The 27,508-nt window shown below is 38.1% G+C and overlaps 1 protein-coding gene and 1 pseudogene across 3 annotated transcripts in view; one reads left to right on the forward strand and one right to left on the reverse strand.

Annotated features, from left to right (window-relative positions):
* Positions 1-24,587, forward strand: part of PDE3B (phosphodiesterase 3B) — a 179,667-nt gene extending 155,080 nt beyond the window's left edge. The window contains exons 12-16 of one of the 2 annotated variants that reach the window (XM_082845240.1): positions 6,372-6,571; positions 13,718-13,921; positions 16,449-16,610; positions 20,136-20,391; positions 21,613-24,587. In XM_082845240.1, the coding sequence (XP_082701366.1) occupies positions 6,372-6,571; positions 13,718-13,921; positions 16,449-16,610; positions 20,136-20,391; positions 21,613-21,827 (1,037 nt within the window). In that variant the 3' untranslated portion in view covers positions 21,828-24,587. The remainder of the gene's footprint in view (positions 1-6,371; positions 6,572-13,717; positions 13,922-16,448; positions 16,611-20,135; positions 20,392-21,612) is intronic. The other variant, XM_082845239.1, reaches the window with a different exon arrangement.
* LOC309965004 (dynein light chain 1, cytoplasmic-like) lies at positions 5,106-5,973 on the reverse strand (annotated as a pseudogene). Its single transcript has one exon. The product of its transcript is annotated as a dynein light chain 1, cytoplasmic-like (transcript).
* Positions 24,588-27,508: the final 2,921 nt, after the last annotated feature.

Genomic DNA, 27,508 nt, shown 5'->3' on the forward strand with positions numbered 1-27,508 from the left:
TAGCACTCAATCATCAAGAGGAAATATTAAATACAAGGTTAGTTTTGAGCTGCCCCTGAAGGAACAGGAGACTCCAAATATGAACTCAGATTGCTAATACGTTGGCACTCTTCCTTAATCCATATGGCCTCATGGGGAATTACCCATGACCGGGTGACTGAAGGAGAAAAGACCTGGTTTCTAGATTGTTCTGTCCCATATACCAGTCAGTACCTCCTGAAAGTGGATGACTACAGCTTTATAGACTCTCAAAGGTATCCTTTGAAGGATAAAAAGGGGAAGGTAAATCCAATCAGTAGGCAGAACATCAAGCAGTAAATCTGCTTGTTTATTTGGCCTAGAGAGAGAGATGACCAGGAGAAAGGGTCTACACAGATACATGGCCCGTGGGTAATAGCTTGCTTGGATACTTAGAGTTTTAGAAGGAAAAAGATTGGAAAATTGGTGATAAGGAGTTCTGGGAAAGAGATTTGTGGCTAGACTTCTCAGAGTGGAGGATATCTGTTTCCCATGTGAGTGCTTACTGTAATGGTTAATTTTATGTGTCAACTTGGTTGAACCATGGTGCTCAGACATTTGGTCAAATATTTTTCTGGATGTTTCTGTGAGGCTGTATTTTAGATGAGATTACCTCATCAGTGGATTTTGAGTAAAGCAGATTGCTCTCCATAATGTGGGTGGGCCTCATCCAATCAGTTGAAGGCTTTAACAGAACAAAGACTGACTTCCCCCCAGAAAGGAGGAATTCTGCCTGCAGACAGCCTCCATACTTGAACTGCAGCATTGACTCTTACCTGGTTCTTCAGTCTGCTAGCCCATACTGCAGATTTTGGACTTGCCAGCCTCCATATTCGCATGAGCCAATTCCTTAAAATCTCTCCCTCTCTCTCTCTCTCTCTCTCTCTCTCACTCTCTCTCACACACACACACACACACTCACACACACACACACACACACTGTTGGTTCCACTTCTCTGTACAACCCTAACTAATACACTTCCCAGAGAGCATTCCCTGCAAAAGAGGCTCTCAATAATCAAGTAGTCAAAATGACCTCTTCTCCTGATTATCAATCAGACTCCTTCCTTAGCTACTCCCGTTTTCATTTGGTGGGCTTATAAACACAATAGCCAAGATGGCAAGAATGGAGATTATGTGTGGGTTTAGCAACACGGACTTCCTCTCACTGAGGCTGACCGGACCCTGGCTTCTTTTGAGTGCCCAGCTTGGCAATAGGAGAAACCAGTGGTGAGCCCTTGATATAGCACCATTCCCTGGGGGAATATCCAGTCATCTATCTGGTAGTAGTAGGTTGATCATATTGGATCCCTTGTCTTATAGAAGAGACAACTTTTGTTCTCACTTACTCTGTGTATGGATTTACCTTTACTGTCTATAGTGCTTCACCATCACCATCTATGAACTTAGTGAATGCCTTATTCACCATTGGCTTATTATATACAGTATTGCGTATCAAGGAACTCATTTTTGCCTCAAAAGATTGTTGCACTGGGCTCATGCTCACAGAATTTACTGATCTTTTCATGAACTTTATCATCCCACAGCTGGCCTGAGAGAATGACATATTGAAGACTCAGTTGGGGCACCTGTTAGGTGAAAACATTTTGTGGGGCTAAGGTGCTGTCCCACAAAATGTGGTTTATTTTCTGAACCAGTGACCAGTATATGGTACCATTTCTTCTATTTCAAGAATACACAAATCTGTGAATCAAAGAGTGGGATTAGGAGGGTTTTTTCTGTTACCTCAAATGATCCACTTAGAAAATTTTTGCTTCTCCCCCAACCCCCACCAAAACAAACAAAAACTTGGCTTACACACCTTAGTTCCCAAGGAAAAATGCTTTCAATAGAGGACACATAAAAGGGAAACTGTAAACTGAGACTGACATCTGGCCACTTTGTGTTCTCCATGCCTTTGAACCAGTAGACAGGAGGAGGATTCTGTACAAGGTCAGGTGATTGATCCTGTCTGATCCTCATTATCAAGAAAAAATAGGGTTCCTACTACACATGGGAGGATGTATGTTAGGAACCCAGGGGATTCTCTGACCTTTTTGGTACTCCTATGTCCAGTGACAAAAGATAATGAAAAACTGCAGTAATCCAGTGCCATAAGGATCACTAATAGTACAGATCCCTGAAAGTATGGGTCATCCCACTGGGCAAAGAACCATAATCAGTAGAGATGCTGGCTGAGCAAAAAGGGAATGAGGGATGGGTAGTGAAATAAGAAAATGATTCAATCCCAAACACAGCTATGTGACCAGTCACAGAAATGAAGTCTATAATAGCCATGTATTTTCCTCATTGCTTTGATATATATTGATATTTATTTTATATATTAAGCATTTTTTTTTTCTGCCTCTTTCTCACTCTTCTACCAGTCAGTATGCAGTTGATGGAAATTTGGGTTCTTTCCACTTTTGGGGTGTTATGAATAATGCTGCTATGAATATTCTACCAGCTTTTGTGTGGGTATATGTTTTCATTTCTCTTGGCCATATACCTAGTTTTATGGAATTACTGGGTCATAAGGTGACTCTGTGGTTAACATTTGGAGGAACTGCCAAACTATTTTCCAAAGTGGCCGCACTATTTTACATTCCCACACACAAAGTATGAAGGTTCCAATTTCTTGTTATTATCTATCTATCTTTTTGATAGCCATTCTAGTAGGTGTGAAGTGGTATCTCATTGTGGGTTTTTTGATTCACATTTCCTTAATAGCGAATGACATTGAGCATCTTTTCATGTTGTTATGGGCCATTTGTATATCTTCTTTTTTCATTTAAAAATTTGGTCATTTGTCTTTTCATTACTGAGTTGTAGAAGTTCTTTATATATTCTGGATACAAGTATCTTATTAGATTTATGATTTGCTATTTCCTCACATTGTGTTGTCTTTGCACTTTTTTGATGGTGTCTGTTGAAGCACAGAAGCTTTTAATTTTGATGAAGTTTATCTTATTTTTTCTTTCATTACTCATGCTTTTGGTGTCATATCTAAGAAGGGTTTGTGTAACTCAAGGTCATGAAGATTTACTATGTTTTCTTCCAAGAGTTTCATAGTTATAGCTAGCTCTTAAGTTTAGGTCTAGGATCCACTGGAGCTAATTTGGGGGGATGAAATAAGGAAGAGGTCCAACATTCATTCTTTAGCACATGGATATCTAGTTGTCCCAGCACCATTTGTTGAAAATTTTTCTTTATATATTCTGTACATGGTTGGCTCTTAAATGTTAGGAAATCAGTTTCTACCTTTTAAGATGTGAGCATTAAATGAAACAACATGTATGAAAGTGCCTTGCATCACGCAGGGCACAGTTGGCTCTCAACGAGGTCTTGGCATGCTTGTCCAAAAGCAATTGACCATATATATGAGGATTTATTTCTGGACTCTCAATTCTATTCCATTGATCTATGTGTCTATCCTATGCCAGTACCACGCAATCTTTGTTACTAAAGCTTTGTAGTAAACTTCGAAATTATTCTTCTTTCTCAAGATTGTTTTGGCTAATCTGGATCTCTTGCATTTCTGTATGAATTTTAGGGCCAGCTTATATATCTCTTGTACCAAAAAAGCCAGCTGGGATTTTGGTAGGGATTGTGTTGAACCATAGATCATTTTGGGGAGTATTGCTATCTTAACAATATTAAGTCTCCTGAAGAATGAACATGGGTATTTTTCTACTTATTTAAGTCTTCTTTAATTTCTTTCAACAATATTTTTTAGTTTTCAGAATACTGGTTCTGCACTTCTTTTGTTAAATTTATTCCTAAGTATTTTATTCTTGTTGATGCTAGTGTAAATGGAATTGCTTTCTTGGGTTCATCTTTTGATTATTCATTCCTAGTGTGAAGAAATAAAATTGATTTTTTGCATATTGATCTTGTACCCTGCAACCTTTATGATCTCATTTATTAGTTCTGATAGTTTTCCAGTGGATTTTTTAGGATTTTTCTGTATACAATCATGTCATTTACAAATAGAGGTAGTTTTACCTCCTCCTTTTCAATCTGGATGCCTTTTACTGAGGCCTGCTTTTATTTATTTAATTTTTTAAAGATTTTTTTTTTGATGTGGACCATTTTTAAAGTCTGTATTGAATTTGTTACAATATTGCTTCTGTTTTATGTTTTGGTTTTTTGGCATGTGGGATCTTAAGCTTCCCTATCAGGGATTGAACCCACACCCCCTTCATTGGAAGGTGAAGTCTTAACCACTGGACTGCCAGGGAAGTCCCGTGAGGCCTCTTTTTAAATGAGATCTACAGTAGTTATGTTTAGTTGTCCTTGCCATCTATTTTCTTTTTTACACTACTAATTTTTATACTACTAATGTTAAATATATACAAACTAATGTATTAAGATCCTAATATGTCAATTCTAAGTAATTATTGAGTTTAAAAGGATTTTTTGGCCATTTTTGATATTTTATGTATATATTTTAAATTCTAGGGGAAATACAGAATGCATATAATGCAGGAAAAATTGAAGTTATTGACTCTGATATTGGTAATTAAAATCTTATCAGAATTAAATATATCTTTATCCATACATTTAACTGTCTTGTTTTTACTTTTTATAATTATTTTTAAAAGTAACTCTAGTGTGGGTAATTCTAAAACTCAATTTAGATACAAAATATAAACAGCATGAAAATAATTAGGTATCTTTATAATTATCAGTAGTGTGTGTTAAAGTCATTATGTTAAAACATTCTTGTGATTGCAGATATTGAGTGAACTAAATTATGATAAAGTCCTTTTGGACTTTGACAAGCCAGGGCATTATTCTGAGTTTCCACTGGTGAACACACCAATGAAGTTTAGTATCTCTCTAATATCCTTGTGGTTTTATTTGCTGTCTACTCTCAATATAGTTTATTATTTCCTTCTTAATACTTTAAGATCCCTTTAGCAAAAACAATCTAGTGACTGTCTAAATGGAGACAGCCACCCAATTACAAAAAAGGAAGAAACAAATGTAAGATATTAAGGACACCAAAAGCACAGTGCTGACAGTGAAAACACTGTTTCTAACTAGAAGATAAAAAGAGTTATATTGACTGAGTCATTCCTCAGTTTTCCATGCCTTTTCAGTTTTTATAGTTTTTCTTTACAGTATTTTATAAGGGGCTTCATGGAAGGAAAAAGAAGAGGAAGAAGGGTTGTAGTCAGGGTTACAAATGAAAGGTAATCTATCTGGATAAGATTTGAAAAGCATCTATGTTGAATAGCTTACTTTGTTAATATATTAAATTCCTAAGTCTCTATACTATTTCATGAAATGTTATTCTCTAGGTTGGTTTTTCCTGTTACCCTGGCCATTATATCTAACCATTAAATAACAAATGTTTAGAAAATCAGAGGTTTGGCTTTTTTATTATTTTTTTTAAACGCACACTTCTCCAACACATTTATTTCTTTAAAGGAATGGATTTTGAAGAGAAAAAACATGAGGCAGAGAGGTATGGGATAGAAAATACAAATGTAAGCTGTTTTGCTAATTGCTTTATGACCACAACAAACCAGTACAGAGAATGCCCTGTACAAAACAACACAATAAAGATCGAGGTGTTCCCTTAGGCAAGGCTGAAGATTTCAGTCTCTGGTATTTGGAATTTAGGTTGCAGTCCTTGTTTTTGGACGGATCACTGGGTGTGTGGCACAGTCCATGCTTTTAACCAGATTTGAACAGGAGAATGGCCACTTGGCCCAGGTAGAAGTAGATGAAGTGTTTGGTTTCATGTGTCACATAACTACCGAAGTTCCTGCCCACGATGCAGTGCCAGGTGGGGTTATACTTCTTGTCAAACTGCTTCTTGATATGGGCCGCAATGTCCTTCTCTATATTATGTTTCTCCAATGCCTGAGTAGCACACTCCACTGAGCCCTGTTGCATCTCCTCCGACATATCGGCATTTTTGATCACAGCCTTTCAGTCACACATGGTTACCGAAGAGCAGGGTCTGGCCCACCGCAACAGTCTCCTGGGGCAGGGGCTGGCGAGGCTCAGACCCTTTGAGAGCAGCGATCCCTACTGAAGCCATGGTGCATCTATCAATCAGAGGTTTTTAAAAATTATCACTAGCTTGAGTAACAGCATCATGAAATCCTGTCATGTCCTGTAAAGTGAGTGACTTCAGGGTCGTGTTTAACAGTATTCCTCTCTATTAGCATGTATGTTGGAAATAGTATACTATTTTATGTCCATGTTTATAAATAGAGTCTATTTCTTAGGTAAGTCAACAAATAAGATAAATAATGATATTACCTGTGGGAATCTCCTTCTTAGCCTCCTTGTGAGGATATTATGTGTAATACTGGGTTATTTTGCTTGTTCCTCAGATTCTAACGGTAGAATTAACCCTGGGCGAATTGCTTACATTTCTTCGAGGAGTTGCTGTATTCCAGATGAGAGCTATGGCTGCCTGTCTTCAAACATTCCTGCATTGGAATTGATGGCTCTGTACGTGGCAGCTGCCATGCATGATTACGACCACCCAGGGCGGACAAATGCATTTCTAGTGGCTACAAATGCCCCTCAGGTAGGAACTACTTTTTCAGAAAGTTTAAGGAGTGGTTCTGAAATTTTACAGCCATACTGTATTTCCCTTTGTAGACCATTCTTCAATTGAATCATTTGGCCGTTGGATAATAACACACGGCAGTGATATGACATGTGCTTGTGCTGAAGAATTAGGGAAAAATCATCTTCAGCTGGAAAATAAATAAAATGCTCCTGAAAGAGTAATTCGCTACTTTTATGAAATTCTGGAGTCTTTGCTGTCAATATCTTTGCCTTTGATCAAATTGATAAGACTTTGACTAGATGTAAGACTTACTCTTCCTTCTAGCAAGATCCTTCATATGCCTAAAAGCTATAATGACTGAGAACTGTTATTATTTTTGTTGTTGTCCTCTTTTTTTCTCTAAGACATACCATAATATGCAGTCTCTTAGGTCTGCATATATTCACATATGTAAAAAATCTTCTAGTACATTATTTCTGTATTCAGTACAGCTGATAAGGTGCAAGATTCCTTTAGGGTCACAATTTGCATAAGAGGCAGGAGTCCCCAGCAAATGGATATTGTAATTGCGATGACTTTAAACATTAGGACTTGGAACTAGATAGTCAGTCCTCCATATCCAGGGTTTCTGCCTGCGTGGATTCGATCAACTGCAGATCAAAAATATTTGAAAATTTTAAAAATTCCAGAAAGTTCCAAAAAAAGCAAAACTTGGAATTTGCTGCACACTGGCAACTATTTACATTGTATTAGGTATTATAAGTAATCTAGAGAAGATTTAAAGTATACAGGGGATGTGCGTAGGTTATATGAAAATACTACATCGTTTTATTAGTAGACTTGAACATCTGCAGGGGTCCTAGAACCAATTCCCTGCAGATGCTAAGGGATGACTATACTTGGTTTTAAGCAGAATTTAGTGTGGTTGTGAATTTTTGTTTAGGCTGGTGATTCCTGAAATGTCAGCTTTGTATTTCTGCCTGCCTGCCTTGCAAAGAGCAAGTTGTCAATGATTGCTGAATTCATCTTACTTCCTCACTTTGTTGCTCTGTGTTCAAAACTCAGTTCTGATTCTTTCATCTTTTATAGCCATTCTCTGTGTTCCTTTTCTCATTTCTCTGACACACTCCCACTGCTTAAAATATAGGAGATAGATTCTCTACCCAGAACAAAATTCAGAGAGAGAGAGAAGATTAAAAGTGCTATGTAAAAAAAAAAAAAAAAGTGCTATGTAATTCATTTTCTCCAGTTAGACTTCATCTCTTCATAGCTCATGATTTCCACAGGTAACTTTTAAATGAATTTCAATCTAGATACTAATATTTTTCCACTTTCTAAGAATTGCTTTGGGAGAAATTTCCCACTAAGGAACACACTTCCTCATTTGCAGTCCCATTCTGCAAGAATCAGACGCCCATTTTCTCTAGCCTAGCACTTCACAATCCTCGTCCTATGGCAAGTCACAGACCTGGGCAGTAGTGGCACAGTGGAAAAAGTACTGGGCTTCGGATTGAGAGACCTGAGTTTAATTTCTGGTTACCTACTATTAGCTGTGTGACATTAGGCAAGTAACCCTTATCTTTCTGAACCTCAAAATATGTACCTGATATGACTAAAAGAGATAACATTTGGAAAGTTTTCTACTGAATCAGATATCATGTAGACAGAAATTATTTACTATTCTATTCCACCCTCTGCTTTCATTCTCTCTTTATTGGCTTTGAGTATAGGTGAGTCAGACTTGTTTATTACCTCTTCTTCAAGGATATTACAAGTTAGTGAATTCTAGTGTTACTTGTCTTGCATGCAGATAATTGAAAACAATGACACATGAATGTAATTTATATAAGTTGTATACTCAAAACTGTTGTCCTGATCAAAATACAAACATGAAGTCTGGACACAATCAGTAACTATGTGTTATTTCTAAATTCTCATTGTTAAGGACTGCCAAGATATGAAGCAATGGAAAGGGCTGGACTGGAAAGGAAATTGATCAGAGTTCAGCTATGAAAAAGTGTAGCCTTTTACCTAGTCTCCTTGCTTACTTCCTGCTCCCCTTCAGTCTGGTTTCAACACATAGCAGCCAGAGTGGCCCTGTTTAAATGTGCATTACATCACTCTCTGTTCCAAGCCCTCACTCCTAGTAAAAGACAGTCATTACAGTGGCTCAGAAGGCCCTACATGATTTAGCCCCCAGTAATTCTCCTTTTTAAATTCACTCAGATCTAGCCTCACTGGCCTCCTTGCTGTTTCCTTCCATGTGCTGGCACACTCCCTTTCTAAGAACCTGGTCAGTTTCTGTTCTCTCTGCCCAGAGTGCTCTTTCCCCAGACATATATTGGGTTAGCCAACAAGTTCATTTGCGTTTTTCCATAACATCTTACAAAAAACCCTAACGACGTTTTTGGCCAACCCAATGTATAGCTCACTTTGTCACTTCCTTCCACCTGAAATTTCAAGAGCCCCTCCCTGGCACTCATTATGTTCCTCTCCTGATCATAACAATGGTCATTCAGCATACTGTGTATTTTGCTTGTGTATTTTGTTTATTCCATGCCTCTCAGAGGAGTATAAGTTTCCAAGAGGGCAGGGATTTTTATCTCTTTTATTCCCTAATACCTAGAATGGTGCCTAGCACACAGAAGGCATTCAGTAAAAATTTGTTGAATGTTGAAGGATCCCTAACTTCTTTGCTCTGCAGGACCGCTAAGCTTGTCTGAAATACACTCCATTGTTCCCAAGGTGATGAAATTCTTGAGACCTTCTTCAGCTAGTGTCTGTGAGATAAGGACTCTTTTGTGAAAGCCTGAGGCCTAACCTGTTTATTAGGTAATAAAGCAGTCTCTCTCATCTTAGGAAGCTCAATAGGTCTAATCCGGCCATAAATAATGAAAGATATTATTGCTCTGGTGTATGATAAAAAGGGACAATAGTGTATACCACCACCAACTGGATCAAGCGTTCTTCATTCTCATGGTAAGAGAAGTGTGTGGGAAGACTCAGGAGGATGACTTTGAATCTTTGCCATGAGAGAGGGGGAAACATTTAGTCAGCTTTATCCTGGAGGGATGTCAGTATTGAAATTCTAAGAGATTTCTGAGCTATTTCCAAGTGAATAGTTGGCTGAAAGATGGAGATCAGTGACTGAGATGTTAGAGTTTGTAGAATATTTTGATTTGGGGTAAAAGTAAACAAAACTTTGAGAATTGTAGATCTGAGACAGTCATCAATGTTTGTCCTCCCAAATATAGATCAAGATGGTGACTAAACAAGTACATTTTTCTCCTTTTCCTCCTGATCAAAATATTAGTAAGGGATGAAGCTCATTACAACAGAGAGGAGTTGGCGGGAGGATATTATCACCAGTAGGTTAAAGAATTTCATACTGTTTCTGGAAAATGAAAAACATGTGGGCAAATATTACGAGATTAAAGTATACTAGAAGGGGGCTTCCCTGGTGGCACAGTGGTTGAGAGTACGCCTGCCGATGCAAGGGACACGGGTTTGTGCCCTGGTCCGGGAGGATCCCACATGCCGCCGCGGAGCGGCTGGGCCTGTGAGCCATGGCCGCTGAGCCTGCGCGTCCAGAGCCTGCGCTCCGCAACGGGAGAGGCCACAACAGTGAGAGGCCCGCGTACCACAAAAAAAAAAAAAAAAAAGTATACTAGAAGGGAGCTGAGGCCTAAGTGGAACCCTAGAGACTCCTGATGCAATTTGCCTTTGTCTGCTCTACACACACACGCCTCCCACATAACACACACCAAACACCTTTAAGCAAAGCTACTGTATTTACTGCATTTACTTCCAGGCAGAAAACACATCTCTTAGATATTGAAGAAAATGGCCAGGAGAGATTTAATACTCCAGAGTAAATCCTTCTCATTTTTGAAATCACACTGGTAATTCTAAAGCAAAACCTGCAAGGTAAACAGGCCCCATCCATGTTTACAGGATTCCTACTCATCCTTCCCAATTAAAGAGACTCAGCAATAAAACATACACAAGGCTATTCAATGCATACTATGAATATTATTGAACAAAACAGGCAAAAAAAATATTCTGCCCCCATGGAACTTACATTCTAGTAAAGCAAGAAAGAACAAATAAGTGTGTGTGTGTAAAAGACAGAGAGATGATTATGACATAAGTGCTAGGAAAAGAGTAAAACGGGAAGAGATAGTGCTGGCATAAAAGGATTATTTTCATGTTAGAGTTCTGTATCCAGCTAAGCTACAGTTGAGTGTTAAGAGCAAAATAAAGAGTCTCAGGTATGCAAAGATTTTTAAAAATCATGTTCCATCCATCCTATCTGAGAAAGTTACATAAAAATGTGTTTTAGCAAAACAAGGGTGATAACTAAGACAAAGGGTCTTAGAAGATAATGGGATTACCAGAAATTTTAGAACCGAGAACTTGAGAGTAAAGGAATCCCCAGATGACACCTGTTCATCAAGACTATTTCTTTAAAGAGAAGTACTTCTTTATAAAAAAGTAGCTTCATTGTTTTCTACTGCACCTAATTTGTTTACTGCCTCTATTGGATTCTTTTTTAAGTTAGGAATATTATTTTTTTAATGAAAACAGCCTTTCTTAATCCAAGATTTTTCATTCAGAAAAATTAAAATACCTTCTTTAATCTTATGACTATGCCCTAGAGATTTTTCTGTTTCCTCCTTTTTCTTGTGTTTCAAAAGGAGACATTTGTTCAGATTTGTCATAGTCTTCCTGTTTGATCAAAGTCTTTATGTCTGATGGGTTTTTGTTAAGATTAATTACGTCAGTTTGTATTAAACCCCTTTTCAAATCTTTCTGATTCAGAGAGGGTAAAAGTAAACTTTATGATCAACTAATTTGCTTTGCCATGTTGGAGAAGTATTTGCTTGTGGAGATAAGGATGGGATCCATAACTAGAGAAAGCAGGTAGCAAGTTGCTTTAGCAAAATTCAGAGGATGTTAGTTACTGCAGCTCTAAATTAGGGGGGAAACTGTCTTCCTTTTCTAGTTGTCATGGCGCTCTCAGTAAAAGCCAGCTGAGGCTTCATTATCTGTTTTACCTGGAATGTTTTCCTCACAGAGTTTAAGCTTGGCTTGTTGCTCTATGTGCAAGCTTCCAGTATTCTTCTAAAGCAGAATTTGCCTCCTTACTGCTCCATGATTCTTGCCTCCACTCAGCCATGAGGTAGAGAGTTGACTGGGGTCCAGCAGGGGACTCCTTCTACTTACTCTCCAGGTGGGTTTTTCCTTCTTATGCAATGACTTAGATGGCCTTTCCTCAATCCATTCCCACTTTTACCATGTCTTTAAAGCTTCCAGTATAGTGATTATATCTAGATTCTAATATTGACTCAGATTTCTTTTGGTCCCCATTTTATATTTCTTTGGTAAGGTCAAAGGGTAATTTGGATGCTGCAGGAATTCTGAATTACTAATTTTTTTTTTTACTGATCTCACTAGCTGAGAGTTTAAGTCAGCTAGCCTTACAGGATACTCATTATACATTGTAATTTATTGAGCTGGGAGTTTGATTACTTCTTCATGAACAAAGCTATTCTGGTAATTTATCAGTCTTTATTAGATTTAAGCATGAATTAGTTAAATCACAATTAAATGCAAGTTGACCCCTTAGGAAGTCTTTGAAGTTTCACATGTATGTTTTAATTTGATACGTATATTGTAATATGATTACCACCATAGCGATAGCTAACACCTCCATCACATCACATAATTAACTTTGTGTGTGTGGTAAGGACATTTAAGATCTAGTCTCTTAGCAGTTTTTTATTATATAATATAGTATTGTTAATTATAATCACAATGCTGTACACTAGATCCCCAGAACTTGTCTTCAAACTGCACATTTGTACCCTTAGACCACCATCTCCCAATTCCCGCACCCTCTGGTAACGACCTAGTTCTGCTGTATCTAGAGTTCAGTCTCAGAGTATTTGTAAGTGATATCATACAGTATTTGTCTTTCTCCGACTTATCTCACTTAGCATAATGCTCTCAAGGTCCACCCATGGCAGGATTTCCTTCTTTTTCACGGCTAAAAAATATTGCATTGTGTCTATATATATTACATCTTCTTTATTCATCCATTGGTGGACACAGATTGTTTCCAGCCTTTTTATGACTCACTGCAAAATTTAAATCATATCATTGCTAACATAAAAATAAATGATGTAAAAAAAAAATCAAATGGTATGTATCTATGCTTAAATCTAGACTATAGCTAATTTTCACAAATATGTAGAACAATCTAATTAGGCTCAGAATATGCATCTTAACTGAGATTGCGCAGTATTTTTATCTGTCCTTTTCCATTAGACAGGAAGCTCTATGAAAATAGGGACAACGTTTTAATTTTTATACTCAGCCATTAGCACTGGCTATGAGAGTTCTTTTAATAATTACTATGCTTACTTAATAATTTTAAAAATTGCTTGCTTGTTAGAGATGGAAGAAGCTTTAAAAATTCTATATAATCCAGTGGTTTTTAAAATCTGTATTCCCAAATCCTAGACTACTGAGGTAGTACCTCAGGGTCTTCCACTAGAGTGAAGTGGAAAAAAAGTGAATAAATCTACACCACTTGAACCAGAGAATTTGTGCTTTTACCTGCTTGATACTTCTCTGACTCCCAGGCACTGTGTCAGTTGGGAGTATAGGATGTGCCCTTCTCATATCTGTGGGTCTCTGACTCACCATGCACAGTATTCCAGGTTCCTCTCCTTCATGCTTTAGTCAGCATGTTCATTCCATGCTGGCTAAAGAACAGTAATATATCCCTAAACCTGCTCTCTCTGTCCCTAATGACTTTATTAACAGAAGCTTTATCTGAGAAGGTTCACTGATTTAATGAAGTTGACCTCAGATATCAACTTTACATCTCTTGGTAGGCAGCGTGGTGTCTGCAAAGATGAACTTTGGAGACAAATTACCCTTTCGCTTACTAGCTGTGAATGCTGGAAAGGTGTACCTTATCCTCTTTGCACTTGTCTACTCATTTATAAAATTATCAACCCTTCTTTACAGGTACTAACATGCCTGGCATGTAGTAGGTACTCATTGTATTCTTCCAACCTGATCCTAACTCTGTTTATTATTAAAGTTCAGTATCTTTGAGATGCCTGCCTCATTTTTCTTATTCCTTTTTAGGCAGTTTTGTACAACGACAGATCTGTTCTGGAAAATCATCACGCTGCATCAGCCTGGAATCTGTATCTTTCTCGTCCAGAGTACAACTTCCTTCTTAATCTTGATAATGTGCAATTCAAGCGCTTTCGTTTTTTAGTCATTGAAGCAATCCTTGCCACAGATCTTAAAAAGCATTTTGATTTCCTTGCTGAATTCAATGCCAAGGTTTGTTATGCAAATTAATTCCTGGTTTCAAAAGCAGAAATTATTGTCAGTGTTACTGACAAAAGTTATTTTTTGTTTTGTTTTAAATTTTGAGAGTTTATTTGATCAAAAGCTGATTTGAATCGGGCAGCATCCAGTCTAACAGAAAGGAGCTCCAAGGACCAGTATAAAATGAAAGACTTTTATAGGCACAAGGGGACAGGAAGTTATACTGGGCAAAAGAGCGGGTTGGTAATTGAAAAGTTACTTTTCTTTGGGGGATGGCCAGGTTCTATCAGTCAGATTACCTAACTGATTAGGCCATTCCAAAAGGTATTTTTTTAACATTAAGTTAGAATAAATCTGAAGTCATGAAGTCATGATAAGTCTGACATAATACAATATATATGCCAATATTTTTTAAAAATTATAACATGTCCAAAAATACTATTGCTTGCTACATTTCCAATTATGTCAATTGAAGCTTTTAGGGACAGATTTGAGAATGTTGTGCACAGTGCCAAGTAAGGCATTTTATGAAGTTAAAGATGTGTTTCTAAGAAGCCAGTTATGCCTACTTTGCTTCACCTGTTTCCCTTTATATTATGAAGTGTTTAACTGGCTGGTGTGGGTCTGGAGAAGTACGTGAGAATAAGGCACTCATTGAACTACTGTTTATTGGGATTGCCCACTGCATGCAATCGTCCTAGTGAAGAATAAGGAATGAGCAGATGGAAGTCCCTGTCCTCACTGAGCTCACATTCACTGTGGAATTGAGAATCACTGCCCTTGTGTGATGGTACTAATGGGAGCACGTTCTATCCCTCAGAAGTTGGGGTGAAAAAATGTTGAGAACCACTGCTTTAGATTCCTGAGGGAAGGATGCCCCACCTTCTGCAGGCAGGAAATCGTTTTCTTGATAACATTTGTGCCCTAAAGGAAGGTGTACCTTCAGGGCAGAGGAACAGGTATCAAAGGAGTACTAGATTCAACCTCCTGGAAGGAGAGCTATATATGTCACTGTTGTGATATTGATAAAATGTTTATAAAAATCAGCAAGAAATTTGAAATTTCTTTAAACTTATTTCATCGCTGTATAGCTCTATTAACTTTTTATTTAATAAAAATTCACTTAAGTGCTTAAGTCAGAGTAAATAGAAGTTTTTATAGGTGAAAGATTATCTAGCCCAAAACTTTTGAATCTGTGTTCCTCAGAGATTTCTATTCTGTAGTCTCTCAGAAAAATGTCACATGAGTGGGGCTCTAGACTACACAATTTCTTTCTTTTCTTTCTTTTTTTTTTTGGCCATGGGGCGAGGCTTGCGGATCTTAGTTCCCGACCAGAGGTTGAACCCGGGCCACGGCAGTGAAAGTGCAGACTCCTAACCACTGGACAGCCAGGGAATTCCCTAGACTACACAATTTCAATCTGAAGAGCTCGCCTTTCTTGTAACTGTTTTCTGTAGTGGTGGTCTACATAACAGTTCCTTTAACAAAAGGGGTGGATGCCAGGGAGTTCCCTGGTGGTTCAGTGGTTAGGACTCAGGGCTTTCTCAGCCATGGCCCTGCTTCAGTCCCTGGTGGGGGGGAACTAAGATCCTGCAAGCTATGCAGCACAGCCAAAAAAAAGAAAAAAGAGGGGGGTAGATGCCAAAAAAAAATCTACCATCACAATAAAGTTCCAAAGCCACTGATCTGGCCTATTCACTTTATTTCTTACAAGAGGAAATTTGAGTTCTTGAAAGGCATGTTAATTTGCCTGATAACTAGCATTTATTTAAATAACAATGTTAGCATTTACTATGAACTGTGAATTTTTCTTTGTTAATCCTCATGGCAATATGGCTAGATTGATATTTTTCCTATTTTATAGATGAAGAAGGGTGGACTCAAGGAGCTTAAGTAATTTTTCCAGCATTATGCAATGAATTAGTAAATCATTCTGAGTCAGGATTTAAAACCATAGAGATTAGCTTCTAAGACTTGTGTTCTTTCAGCTATATAGCATGTTGTCTTTTACAGTTAGATCCTTAAGTGTTCCCAGAAATAGTTATAATTCTTATATGATTTGGTTTTGCATATACATATATATTTTATATTATATCATATTATATACGAATGTGTTAATATACACAAATTACAATTTTCTCTGGTAATCACAAATATTGAAACCCATGGTTTGTTGTTCTGCTTGTACAGTGCTCTACTTCCATTGAAACAAAACCGTAAATGACACTTCAAAGGGAAATTTAACCCATAGAGGTACATGTTATGGCACAAACCAATTAAAAGAAGCATTTATTGAAATTCCTTCCTGTCCTTTGGACAGGAAACAGTTTTAAGACAATTTGGTAAAAACAAAAAACTGGGGAATTCCCTGGCAGTCCAGTGGTTAGGACTCCACGCTTTCACTGCCGAAGGCGTGGTTTCAAACCCTGGTTGGGGAACTAAGATACCACAGGCCGTGCGGTGTGGCCAAAAAAAACCCCCCACAACAAAAAACTCCTGTGCCCTCAGCACCTAAAATAATTCTGTTTTTCCAAACTAGGCCAATGATGTAAACAGTAATGGTATAGAATGGAGTAATGAAAATGATCGCCTGTTAGTATGCCAGGTGTGCATCAAACTGGCAGATATAAATGGCCCAACAAAAGTTCGAGACTTGCATTTGAAATGGACAGAAGGCATTGTCAATGAATTTTATGAGCAGGTAAGTTGAAACATTAGATTGGTGGGACTTTTAGATTGGTGGACTTTTCTGCCATCTGAAGACACTACCCTTTGGGTTTGGATAGCTACATTAAATGCTTGAAATGAGTTGCTTTAACCAAAAATGGGTTGCATTTGCTCTGGTCTTAATATTTTCTCAGCTCCTTTGCCTTTGTTTCTAAAATTTAAAAACAGGGAGTTCCCTGGTGGTCCAGCGGTAAAGAACCTGCCTTACAACGCAGGGGACGTGGGTTTGATCCCTAGTCAGGGAACTAAAATCCCACATGCCACAGGGCAACTAAGCCTACACGCCACAACTACTGAGCTCGTGCTCAGTAGAGAGAGAAAACCCACACACTACAACCAGAAAGAAGCTCACACGCCACAACGAAAGATCCCGCATGCCTCAACGAAGATCCCATGTGCCACAACTAAAGACCCAACACAGCCAAAAATTTTAAAAATAACAATAAATATACAAATTAATCTTTAAATTTTAAAAACAAAAATAGTTTATTGCCAATCTGGAGTGGGTTGAATGTACTCCAGTCTAGAGCTAAGGAAAGACTACATATTGATTCCAAGGTCCCTTTCAATCCTGAAAACCTATAGCCTAGGATAATTTATTTCCAGAAGAAGTTGTTTAAGTGATTCAGGGTATACTTAGATTGTATTTTTAAAGTATCAACCCATTTTCAACTCTGCTATAGAAAGACTGCCTTAGATACATCAACTACGTAAAAGTGCTGGCAGAGGGTAAGAAATTAGCACTAGAAATGGGGACAAAGTAGACATTTAGTGGCTTTCAAGTTTCAAAAATATAAACATGCTCTTTTCTCATATGTTTTTAATCTTGTCTTTAAAATAATCCTACCACTTTGCAGTCTTTACCGCTTTTCTGTCCAATCTTGAGGCTCCCTACAATGTAGAAAAATACTGATTTCCCCAGAAGCCTAATATTTCATTATCTCCAAAATAACAAATACATCCTCTTGACTGGAACTGCATTCCTTGGGAATCCTTACTAGACCTACTAATCAGGAAAGATCAAGATGTTTACCAAGTGAGACTTCTGTGACAGGGCTTTCTTTACCAAGAGTTGCTACTCTAGTAGGAATGATGAAGGTGAGCCTATAAACTGCACACTTATCCGTTATACCTTGTCACACCCAGATTGTATTGAATGACCAGTAAATGTAGTGTCTTTCATCCACCTTAGCTGAACATCCCAATACAATAGTGTATACTCTGCTGTTTACAAGTCAACAAAATACCATACTGTGTAATCATGAAAATAGATTAGTAAAATCTTAACAATAATCTTAGAATACTTTTCACTGATACATTTGAACTAAATTATATGTAATTTGGGGTAATAAATGGTTATAAATATTTTCCCTAATTTGTAGACTGCAATATGTATAGTAGTGTTTGCATATTCCCATCCTCATTCTCAAAGATAATTGAAGACTGCCTCAGGCTTCAGTTCAGGTTCACAAAAGAATTTTATGCTAAGGAGAATGCTGTCTTTATATTATCTGTACAAACAGTGGTAATAAGAAAGTGGTAGTATATGCCAATTTTAGAAAACCCACTAATTCAGTGAAAGAACATTAGAAAATTTCATTTAGACCCATTTTATGATATATTTTTAAAGTATAGAGAATTAATTCTTATTAAACAAACTTGGAAGCCATGCCTGAGGTTGAATCCTGGCTCCTCTTCCTTGCCAGCAATGTGACCTCGGGTAAGTTCTGTGCCTCAGTTTCCTCATTGAGAAAATAGGAATATTGATGGTACCTACCTTATAAGGTTGTGTGAGGATTAAATGAATTAATTTATGTAAAGTTCTTAGAACAGTTCCTGACACATAAGTGCTCAATAAACTATTATAATTCCAGATCACTAAAAACAATATAATATTTCAGACAGTTTCACTTAATCTTTCTATTCATTATTCTTATGTCAAAGGAGAAAAATGCCATCTGATAATCCTACCACACAGTGGTCATGAAGGTTAAATGTACTAACCTATAGGAAAGTCAACCCTCATCAAAACCATCAGAATTCCTTCTCAGTCTTGTTCTGCTATTCAGCCTTCTTCAGATATGGATGCAAATTTCTAACCTGGCCCAACCTTTTACCTTTTTATTACCTTAGTTATTCTATCTTTATGTATACTCCTATAGCCATTATGTGCCATGGGCTTAGAAAAGCCTAACTCCTATTTAAAAGTCAAATGTATGAAACTGTAGAATCCTGTGGATAAACCCACCTGGATATTTTTTGTAAATATTAATAATTTTCATCCTCACAGAAGATAAAGCCATATAAGATTTTTCATCATGGGACAGTTAATCATGGGACAGTTTCTGGTTGTCTCCTTAGGGCTCTGTTGGCTCAGCGCAGATAGACACTGCCTGCTTGCAGAACTTGTGCACTGTGGAGAGTATTCACCCTCCACCAGTTCAGACAGTAGGCACTAAAATGTTAATAGGACCATTTGGGGACTGCTCAGCCCTGTGCTCAACATTTTATATAATACTGCTTTTCATCCTATAGCAACCCTGTAGATTATTATTCACATCTTACACATGAATTGGGCATAGAGCTTGCCCAGCACCACACAGGTAGTAGGTGGCAAAAGCAGGTTTTGAAACCACATCTGTCTGATCTCCAGTTGTGCTCTCCAGAACCCTAGGGACCACAAGTGGGAGGGTATCACAGGGCAGGCAGCTGGGGTGAACCCTCACCTCAACCACAATAGCTCTACTTTTGTCTGTTTTACATATTGAGTTTTCTGATTTAGATTCATTAAAGGGTTCTGCTGTTAGAAAAAAAAGGGAGGGCATTGAAAAGCATTTGCAAAATTCAGCTCTGTACTTCTGAGGTACAACTACAACAAAAATGATTCCATTATATCATCTCCCCATAGGAGAAAGAGGATCTATATTTGATATTATAGAATTTTGGTAATTTATATAGAATTTATATATTCTATTAATATAATTTTGGTTTGTTAGCAAATTTGCTGTATTTATTTATTTATTTATTTTTGCGGTACGTGGGCCTCTCACTGTTGTGGCCTCTCCCGTTGCGGAGCACAGGCTCCGGACGCACAGGCTCAGCGGCCACGGCTCATGGGCCCAGCCGCTCCGCGGCATGTGGGATCTTCCCAGACCGGGGCACGAACCCGTGTCCCCTGCATCGGCAGGAGGACTCTCAACCACTGCGCCGCCAGGGAAGCCCTGCTGAATTTATTTTAAAAGATGTATATTTTTCTTGCTACCTGAATATCAACCGTACTGGTTGACTGGGGGTGTGAGAATAAAGTCTTGTTAAGGATTTCTCAAATAGTAGAGAAATTCTTTGAGTTGGAATGACAGAGTAATTTCACTGATACTTCTTTGTAAAAATTATTTTGAGTTAGACTGTGCTTATTAAAAAACCTCAAGATAATTTTAACAAAGCTCAGTGGTTGTTCTTTCAACAGTTAAATGTATACTTTTCTTTTTAATATGATCAGGGAGATGAAGAAGCAAATCTTGGTTTGCCCATCAGTCCCTTCATGGATCGTTCTTCTCCTCAACTAGCAAAACTCCAGGAATCTTTTATCACTCACATAGTGGGTCCCCTGTGTAACTCCTATGATGCTGCTGGTTTGCTACCGGGTCAGTGGATAGAAGCAGAAGAGGATGATGATACTGAAAGTTGTTATGAAGAAGAAGATGGTGAAGAATTAGATACAGAGGATGAAGAAATAGAAGACAACCTAAATCCTAGTAAGATATAAGGATACTGTCATTTCTTTAATGTTATTAATTACCTGTAAATGTCCATTTAATTTGGATTTGTTTTTAAGATACAGATTCAGTAGTTATATCTTAAGTAAGTACTATCTAAATGTTCAGCCTGAATAGTCTCCTTTTGAGTAACTACTGCTTGGGTACCACGCAAATGCTGTCACACAACAAGCATTCTTAGTTAAAGTAGCATCTCTGGAAGTGCTGTCCTCCAGCCAGTGCACTTCAGCAGTCTCTACCTGTGCACACATGATGGGGCTGTCGCCAAATCTGAACTTACGTGAGCTGGCTGGTCCTAGTGGCTAGTCCTCCTTTGCCTAACCCCTCTTCACACCACCCTCCCCTGTTAACATGCCCTTCATATAGACTTGGGAAATAGTTCATTCAACACAGTTGGGAGAGGAGGAAAATACACATTATCTGACTCTAAGAGGAAAACCAAGTTTTGTGGCATTATGGCTTTGAACTACCAAACCGTAATGCGTAGTTTTTCTATATAAATCAGTGCGTATAAATGGAAGATGAAAAAGACATTTGTCATCTTTGTAACTAAAAATGAAATCAGTTATTTGCTCTTTAAAGTAGGATTTAAATTATATCTAGCTAATTTTTTTGTTTGTTTCCCAAGCATGCTATAAATCAGAACAGATAAGACAGCTTGAAACAAGATAACAAAGTACTACCCCCACCCTACCTTGTATTCAGGAGTAGCATAGTGAAGAGTAATCTTATGGCATTTTGGCATTACCATCTGATGTCATCTTGGGAAAGTTGATTGGCTTCTAAAAATTATTTGTACTCACCAAAATTTTGATAATTGTGTTTAATTCAATACATTAAAAAAAATCCCTAAAAAGGATGGTTTTTAACTTTGCATTGTTATTTATCATTTGAAATTTCAGTACCATCCTCCCTTCTCCTTGAAACTCCCACCCCACCCCATCTTCCCTAATCCCCTCTCTTCTTTATTTTTATCCAGTAACACTTAACACCATCTAACACACAAGTGTCTTGCTTCTTTGCTTATCTTGGTTTTCCCACTAGAAAGAGAGCCCCATGGTGCAAGGATTATTTTAATCTTATTATAACTATAACCCCAGTGCTTAGATAAATGCCTGGAATATATCAAGCACTCAGATACTTATTGAATGATTGAATCATATTGCTATGATTAGAATACACGTGTGTTAAATTTCACAGAACCACAAAGAAGGAAAGGCAGACGGCGAATATTTTGTCAGCTAATGCACCATCTCACCGAAAACCACAAGATATGGAAGGAAATCATAGAGGAAGAAGAGAAATGTAAAGCTGATGGGAATAAACTGCAGGTGGAGAATTCTTCCTTACCTCAAGGAGATGAGATTCAGGTCATTGAAGAAGCAGATGAAGAGGAAGAGAGACAGTTGGAATAAAAGAAAAGGCATATTGAAGAAGCCCTGAGGGCCGTGCTCAGTGCCGACATCATTGCCTAGTGCTCACCACGCTGGCTTGGAACCGACTGCACCTAGGTGGACAGGCGCTAACACTGTGAGAGGATCCCTGCTGTGCCGGCAGTTTCCCACTCCCATGCACTTTCACCACACGGACTAAAAGTATCCTTGGAGCTTGGTTTCAGTTGACTTGTGTTGCCAAGCCCTTACTTAATGCCTTTACTGGTGTATAAATATTAATACTTTGTCATAATACTGCTTTGCTGGCTAGAAGGCTCTTATTTTTCATGAGGGGGGAGCTATAACTAAAAACTCAAGTGACTCACTTTAGTTTCCTAAGTGGCCAGAACCTTTTCCTTTCTTGAAGACAGGATTAAAAAACAACAACAAAAAACGGGAATTCCCTGGCGGTCCAGTGGTTAGGACTCGGAACTTTCACTGCCATGAATCCCTAGTAGAGTTCAATTCCTCATCAGGGAACTAAGATCCTGCAAGCTGAGCAGCACAGCTGAAAAAAAACCCAAAAACAAAAAACGCCACCAAAAAACATGATTCATATTGTACTTCCAAATGTGTCTTTTATGTCTTTGAATGTTTGGGGGGGAAATGTCTGTGCCTATCTATAAAAAAGAAATCCAGCGTTGCCTTTCTGAGGGATCTGTTCAATGCAGTATACCGTTCAGTGCTGTTCTCCAGCTAGGTTTATCCATGAAGGACTGAGTAACCTTTGTTATATTTAACAAAATCCAGGTGCATCAATTTTTGATGCTTTTTACTGTTTTTTTTTTTAATCTACTATGTGTGTGTTCTTTCTGCTCAGAGCATTCAGGTTTGCCGTGGACATCAGAAGTCTGAATTCCAGTCTTACTGACTTTATATCCCATGGTTGAATTTTAAAGCTGTTTAGATTTAACAATGAAGGAATTTTATTCTTTAGTCAAAACTGTTCTTATTTTAACTCTTGCTCAGGATTAGTATTTTCAAACATTTATTTTAATATAAGCACAGCACAGATTTGTCAGAAGAAAAAAAAATGTCCTAATATCAATGTTAACCTTTTATGAAATGAGCATTATTCTCTCTTCTTAAATTTGAGACTAATTAAAGCCAAGGAAAAGGAGATGTCTGTCTTTCGCCTTAATACAAAAATCAAATGCAATTAATCCTATCAAAGATAAAGAACAAATGAAATAGCATGAGCTCTAAAGGTCACATACATTGAATAAATAATTGAATATGTGCTTAATCTTTAGATCCGTATCTTGGGTGTTGTGTGTTACTGTAAAACTGATGCTCATCTTTCTGTTAGTTTCCTTCTGCCTTGAGACTACATGAAATGACCTGTGACTACTCAATACTTCTAGAGCTCAACTGCAAGTCTAGTTTCTGAGATAAAGTAAATGGTGGGAGTACTTATTTAATTTTTATATTTTAAAAACCTAAATATTTTAGTAAATCATTTTACACAAAAGCACATTAAGATAATTACAAAGAAAATGGGCCATATTTACAATGTTTATAAACTTGTTAGGGTCCAGATATATACCCTAGTTGTGAAAATTTTTTTGAAGATATAAAATGCAGCCAGAATGACAGCAAGACGGTAGACCAATATTTTCCATTATTTTTGGAGACTGTATTATATTTTGGATCTGTGCAGCTCTTATGAAGCTTTTTCAGTTTTCCAAGGTAATTCTTTTTAAATTAATTTTTACTGTATAGTTGATTTACAATGTTGTGTTATAGTTTCTGCTGTACAGCAAAGTGAATCAGTTATACATATACATATACCTACTCTTTTGGATTCTATTCCCATATAGTTCATTACAGAGTATTGAGTAGACTTCCCTATGCAAGGTAATTCCTTTAAAATATGATGTCAGCAGGCAATTTCTTACCTACCTAGATTATTTAGCTTATCTGAAAGATATCAATTAAAGATCTACATAAGTGTTGAAAGTTTTGATCCTATACAGTATCATAATATTTAATGAATCACTAAGCTTTATTTATTAGATACGGTGAGTGCTAGCTCCTTCCTACTACTTTTGCTACCATTGCCACATCACTGTAAACTGGCCTCTCATTACTGAGTGATAAAATTTTAACTAATTTATTGAGTTTGCCCTTATAATGTCTATATCCTGTGCTTCTCGTTCTCTTGAGTACATTTTACATCCTGCAGAAGTATATTTCTGCTATTGCAAACTACATATATATATATATATATAAATTCACACACATGCATGTGTGCATAATGACTCAAATTTCCTTACTTTCTATTTTATTAAAATTTTGTATTGGGTTGTTTAGTGTATATTTTTATTTTCTCAAAAGAAGCATGTTTTTATTCTGTTAAAAATGCTATTACTGAAGATTCACTTAAGTAATTTAACCCTGAAATTATTTAGCCTTTACAAAATAATTGGCATATATTAAAATAACCCAAACACTAAAAAGTATTCTTGCTGAAACTTAAATTCATAAATTGTAAGAAATGAATGTGAGTGTATGTTAAGTATAAACAGTACTATTAGATGGAATCTTATTTGAGAAATTGTGGAAAGTCATATTGCAGATCCTATTTTGGTTATTACTGAATCAGATTAATTTTCTAATTAGAATCATTTTCATCATGAATTTGCTGTTGTTTTAAGTCACTGGTCTTAGAAATAATCTTGTAGTGCTATAATATCTGTGTGCTTACTGACATTTTTCTCCATAAAAGTCTACTTTTTAAAGTTATTTCATGATTTGAAGGCTGTTTCCTGCTATTCTCACTCTGCTGGTGCTGTTGGATTTTTCTACTTATTTTTACAAGAATCCTAGGAATTCTGGCACTGCTTAGGTTTCTGTCTATATTGCATGATCTCATAGGAACAACCTTCACAATAGAGACGAATAGAATGAACTCTGGTTTCTTCACTGTAATTGCCAAGCCAGTCAGCAGCTCTAGAGGGTGTGTGGGGATGACTGGTATATGGAGCAGGGATGAAAGCTTCCCAGAGACTTTAATGCTGAGAACTGAAGACTTAATGAGTTAGCTTGGAGACGATGGCTTGTGGCCAGAGAATAACAGCATGTGTAGAGGCCAGGAGAAAAAGCATCCCACCTTGGAGGAGCCGAAAGAGACTTAGGATGGCTGAAACTTAGAGTGCAAAAAGAGGGGATGGTAGAGAGAGAGTGGTTAATGAAGGGACTTGTAAAGCATGACATGCCACTTAAACTTTATTCCAAAAGGAAATGAGGAAAAATTGAAAGAGTTTTAATATGAAAGTGACATAATTAGATTCACATTTTATGAGGATCATTCAAATAACGTATCATGTTGAGTGGAAGAGTAAGATTAGACATGGGGAGACCTCAGTGCTCTAGGATAGATTGTAGGACAACAGGAAAGTGAACGGACTTGTGATTTAAGGTATACAATAGAATCAATTTACCCTGATTAACTGGGTATGGTGGTAAGAAAGAGATGATGACCTTTCACAGCCTCCTCACCTGGGAAGCTTCCTAAACCTGATGTGCAGGCCACAAACCAGACCAATCTAATCAGAACGTGGAAAAGAGGGTGGAAGTTGGGTATCAGCATTTTGCAAAAGTCCCTTGAGATTCCAGTGAGCATCCAAGGTTGAGAACCAATGTATTAGAAGTCCCTGAGGGGCAGGCATGAGTGAGGGCCACGCAGACTGCCTTACTCTGCCTCCCACTCCATCCTCCATCACCTACTCCTCAGGTGCCTCCTCCCTGTCTTAGGGCTGCTGCTGAAGCTCCAGCCAGGCCACGCCCCTTAACTGCTTTCCCCTATATTTGCTGTCCCCTCCCTGTTGATGGCCCTAATGGATTCTGCAGGTTAAACATTCACAGCCGGGAATTCCCTAGTGGTCCAGTGGCTGCCTTTCCATTGCAGGGGGCAGGGGTTCGATCCCTGGTGGGGAATCCCACAAGCCCCATGGTGCAGCCAGAAAAAAACAAACAACCTTCACAGCCATGTCTAGCTGCCCTGAGATTAGCCTGTCAGACAATGGCAGAAACCGCTCTTACTCCTGATTCTAATGGAATAATTTACAGTAAATGGTCTCCCTTCCCCCACCAAGGAGCCCAGTCTCCTTAGACAAATAGATGTGAGCAAGGGCTGCCTCTAATGGGATGCAGGAGCAGAAATGAGCTGTCCAAATGGAGTGGCTGTCACAGCAGCTGCTGTATTAAGTGAGAGACACTGAAGGCTTCAAATCCTTCTTGTAAACTAACCACTCCTGGTGAGAGATGCAGCCAAGAGTCGTACAGAACCCAGGCTACAGGCTCCAGGGTGGGATTTCCAATTAGAAAGGGCCCCAGGGGAGGTGACTAGGGGGTGGGGGTCCCCCTCTTCCCTGTTGACTTCCTACATCCTTCTTCCTCCTCCCCTTCTTCCCACCCCTTCACACCCTCACCCCTGCTCTGCCCTAGTGTTTGAAAGGATTCCTTGGAGCCTTATTCCTACTCACTTTAAGAGAGAAGTTCCGTTCCAAACCCTTGCTCTGGGCTCAGGTGTCCTCCACTAGTGTGTGGGGGGGAGCCGAGATTAAGATGCCTGATACCACCTGGCACTGGTGCCTTCCTGGGAACCACGACTCTGAGGACTCACTGATCAGGGAACATTTTCCATGCCCATAAACTTTCCATCAAGAGAGATGCTGCTCAGCATTGATTATCCATTATTAATTCCCTCATTCAATAAATATTTATTTTTAACACAAACAAGGTGAATCCCATGTTTCTTCTACAAGTTGTGTACAGCCCAGCAGCAGAGAGAAATATGTGCACATGGCGGGACACTCACTGGAGCTGTAGCTCAGATGCCACAGAGGTGGCACTGACAAGATCTCCTTGTCAATATGCTCAAGTTCATGTTCATTTGGTCATTGGTGACCACATAAGTTGCAGTATGCAAGGAGGAGACTTCTGGAAGGAAAGAGAATTAGACTGTGGCCATTCCCTTGGTTGATGTTAACTAGACTTATTGTGGTGATCATTTTGCACTATATACAAATATCTAATCATCGTGTTGTACACGTGAAACTAATTAATATAGCAATTATATCTATTAAAAAAAAACCTTAGTAAGTGGTGAGGGGAGACCAGCATGGTAGACAGACACTTTTCGCTTACAGCTAATTTCTAGACTCCACCTGCTGGCAGACATAGGACACTCCTCAACGTACTGCTAACACTGTGTACATTGATTCAGAAATGGGCGGGACAGAGCTTGCCTGTGAAGGTCCCCCCAACGCCTACAGTTGAGCTTGGCAGGACAAAGGTAGATAGTAATACCTGCAATGCCTTAACCTTCTGAAGACAACACTAAGACAATTTAAGGATTGAATGGGAGGTAGAAGATAGGTTTGATGGCCTACCTCCCCTTTCTGGGAAAATTTCTATCTCCATGTGGTTCAGACGACCTTGTTGGAACCACAAGGGTCTGACCCACCCCTCAGGCCAGAGTTGATTGATCCAAGAATTACACCGAACCCAAGTTCCAACCCATAGACTAAGCTTAGTCCGCCACATTCCGCCTAAGAATTTGAACTAGTAAACTAAGAAACCAAGATTAAGAACCACACTATCAGATAGTAGAGATATTGGACTTAAAAGGTCATTACAATGGATCAAATTTTTGTGTT

This window comes from Leucopleurus acutus (assembly GCF_964270905.1).
Source record: "Leucopleurus acutus genome assembly, chromosome: 8".
Classification (NCBI taxonomy): Eukaryota; Metazoa; Chordata; class Mammalia; order Artiodactyla; family Delphinidae; genus Leucopleurus; species Leucopleurus acutus.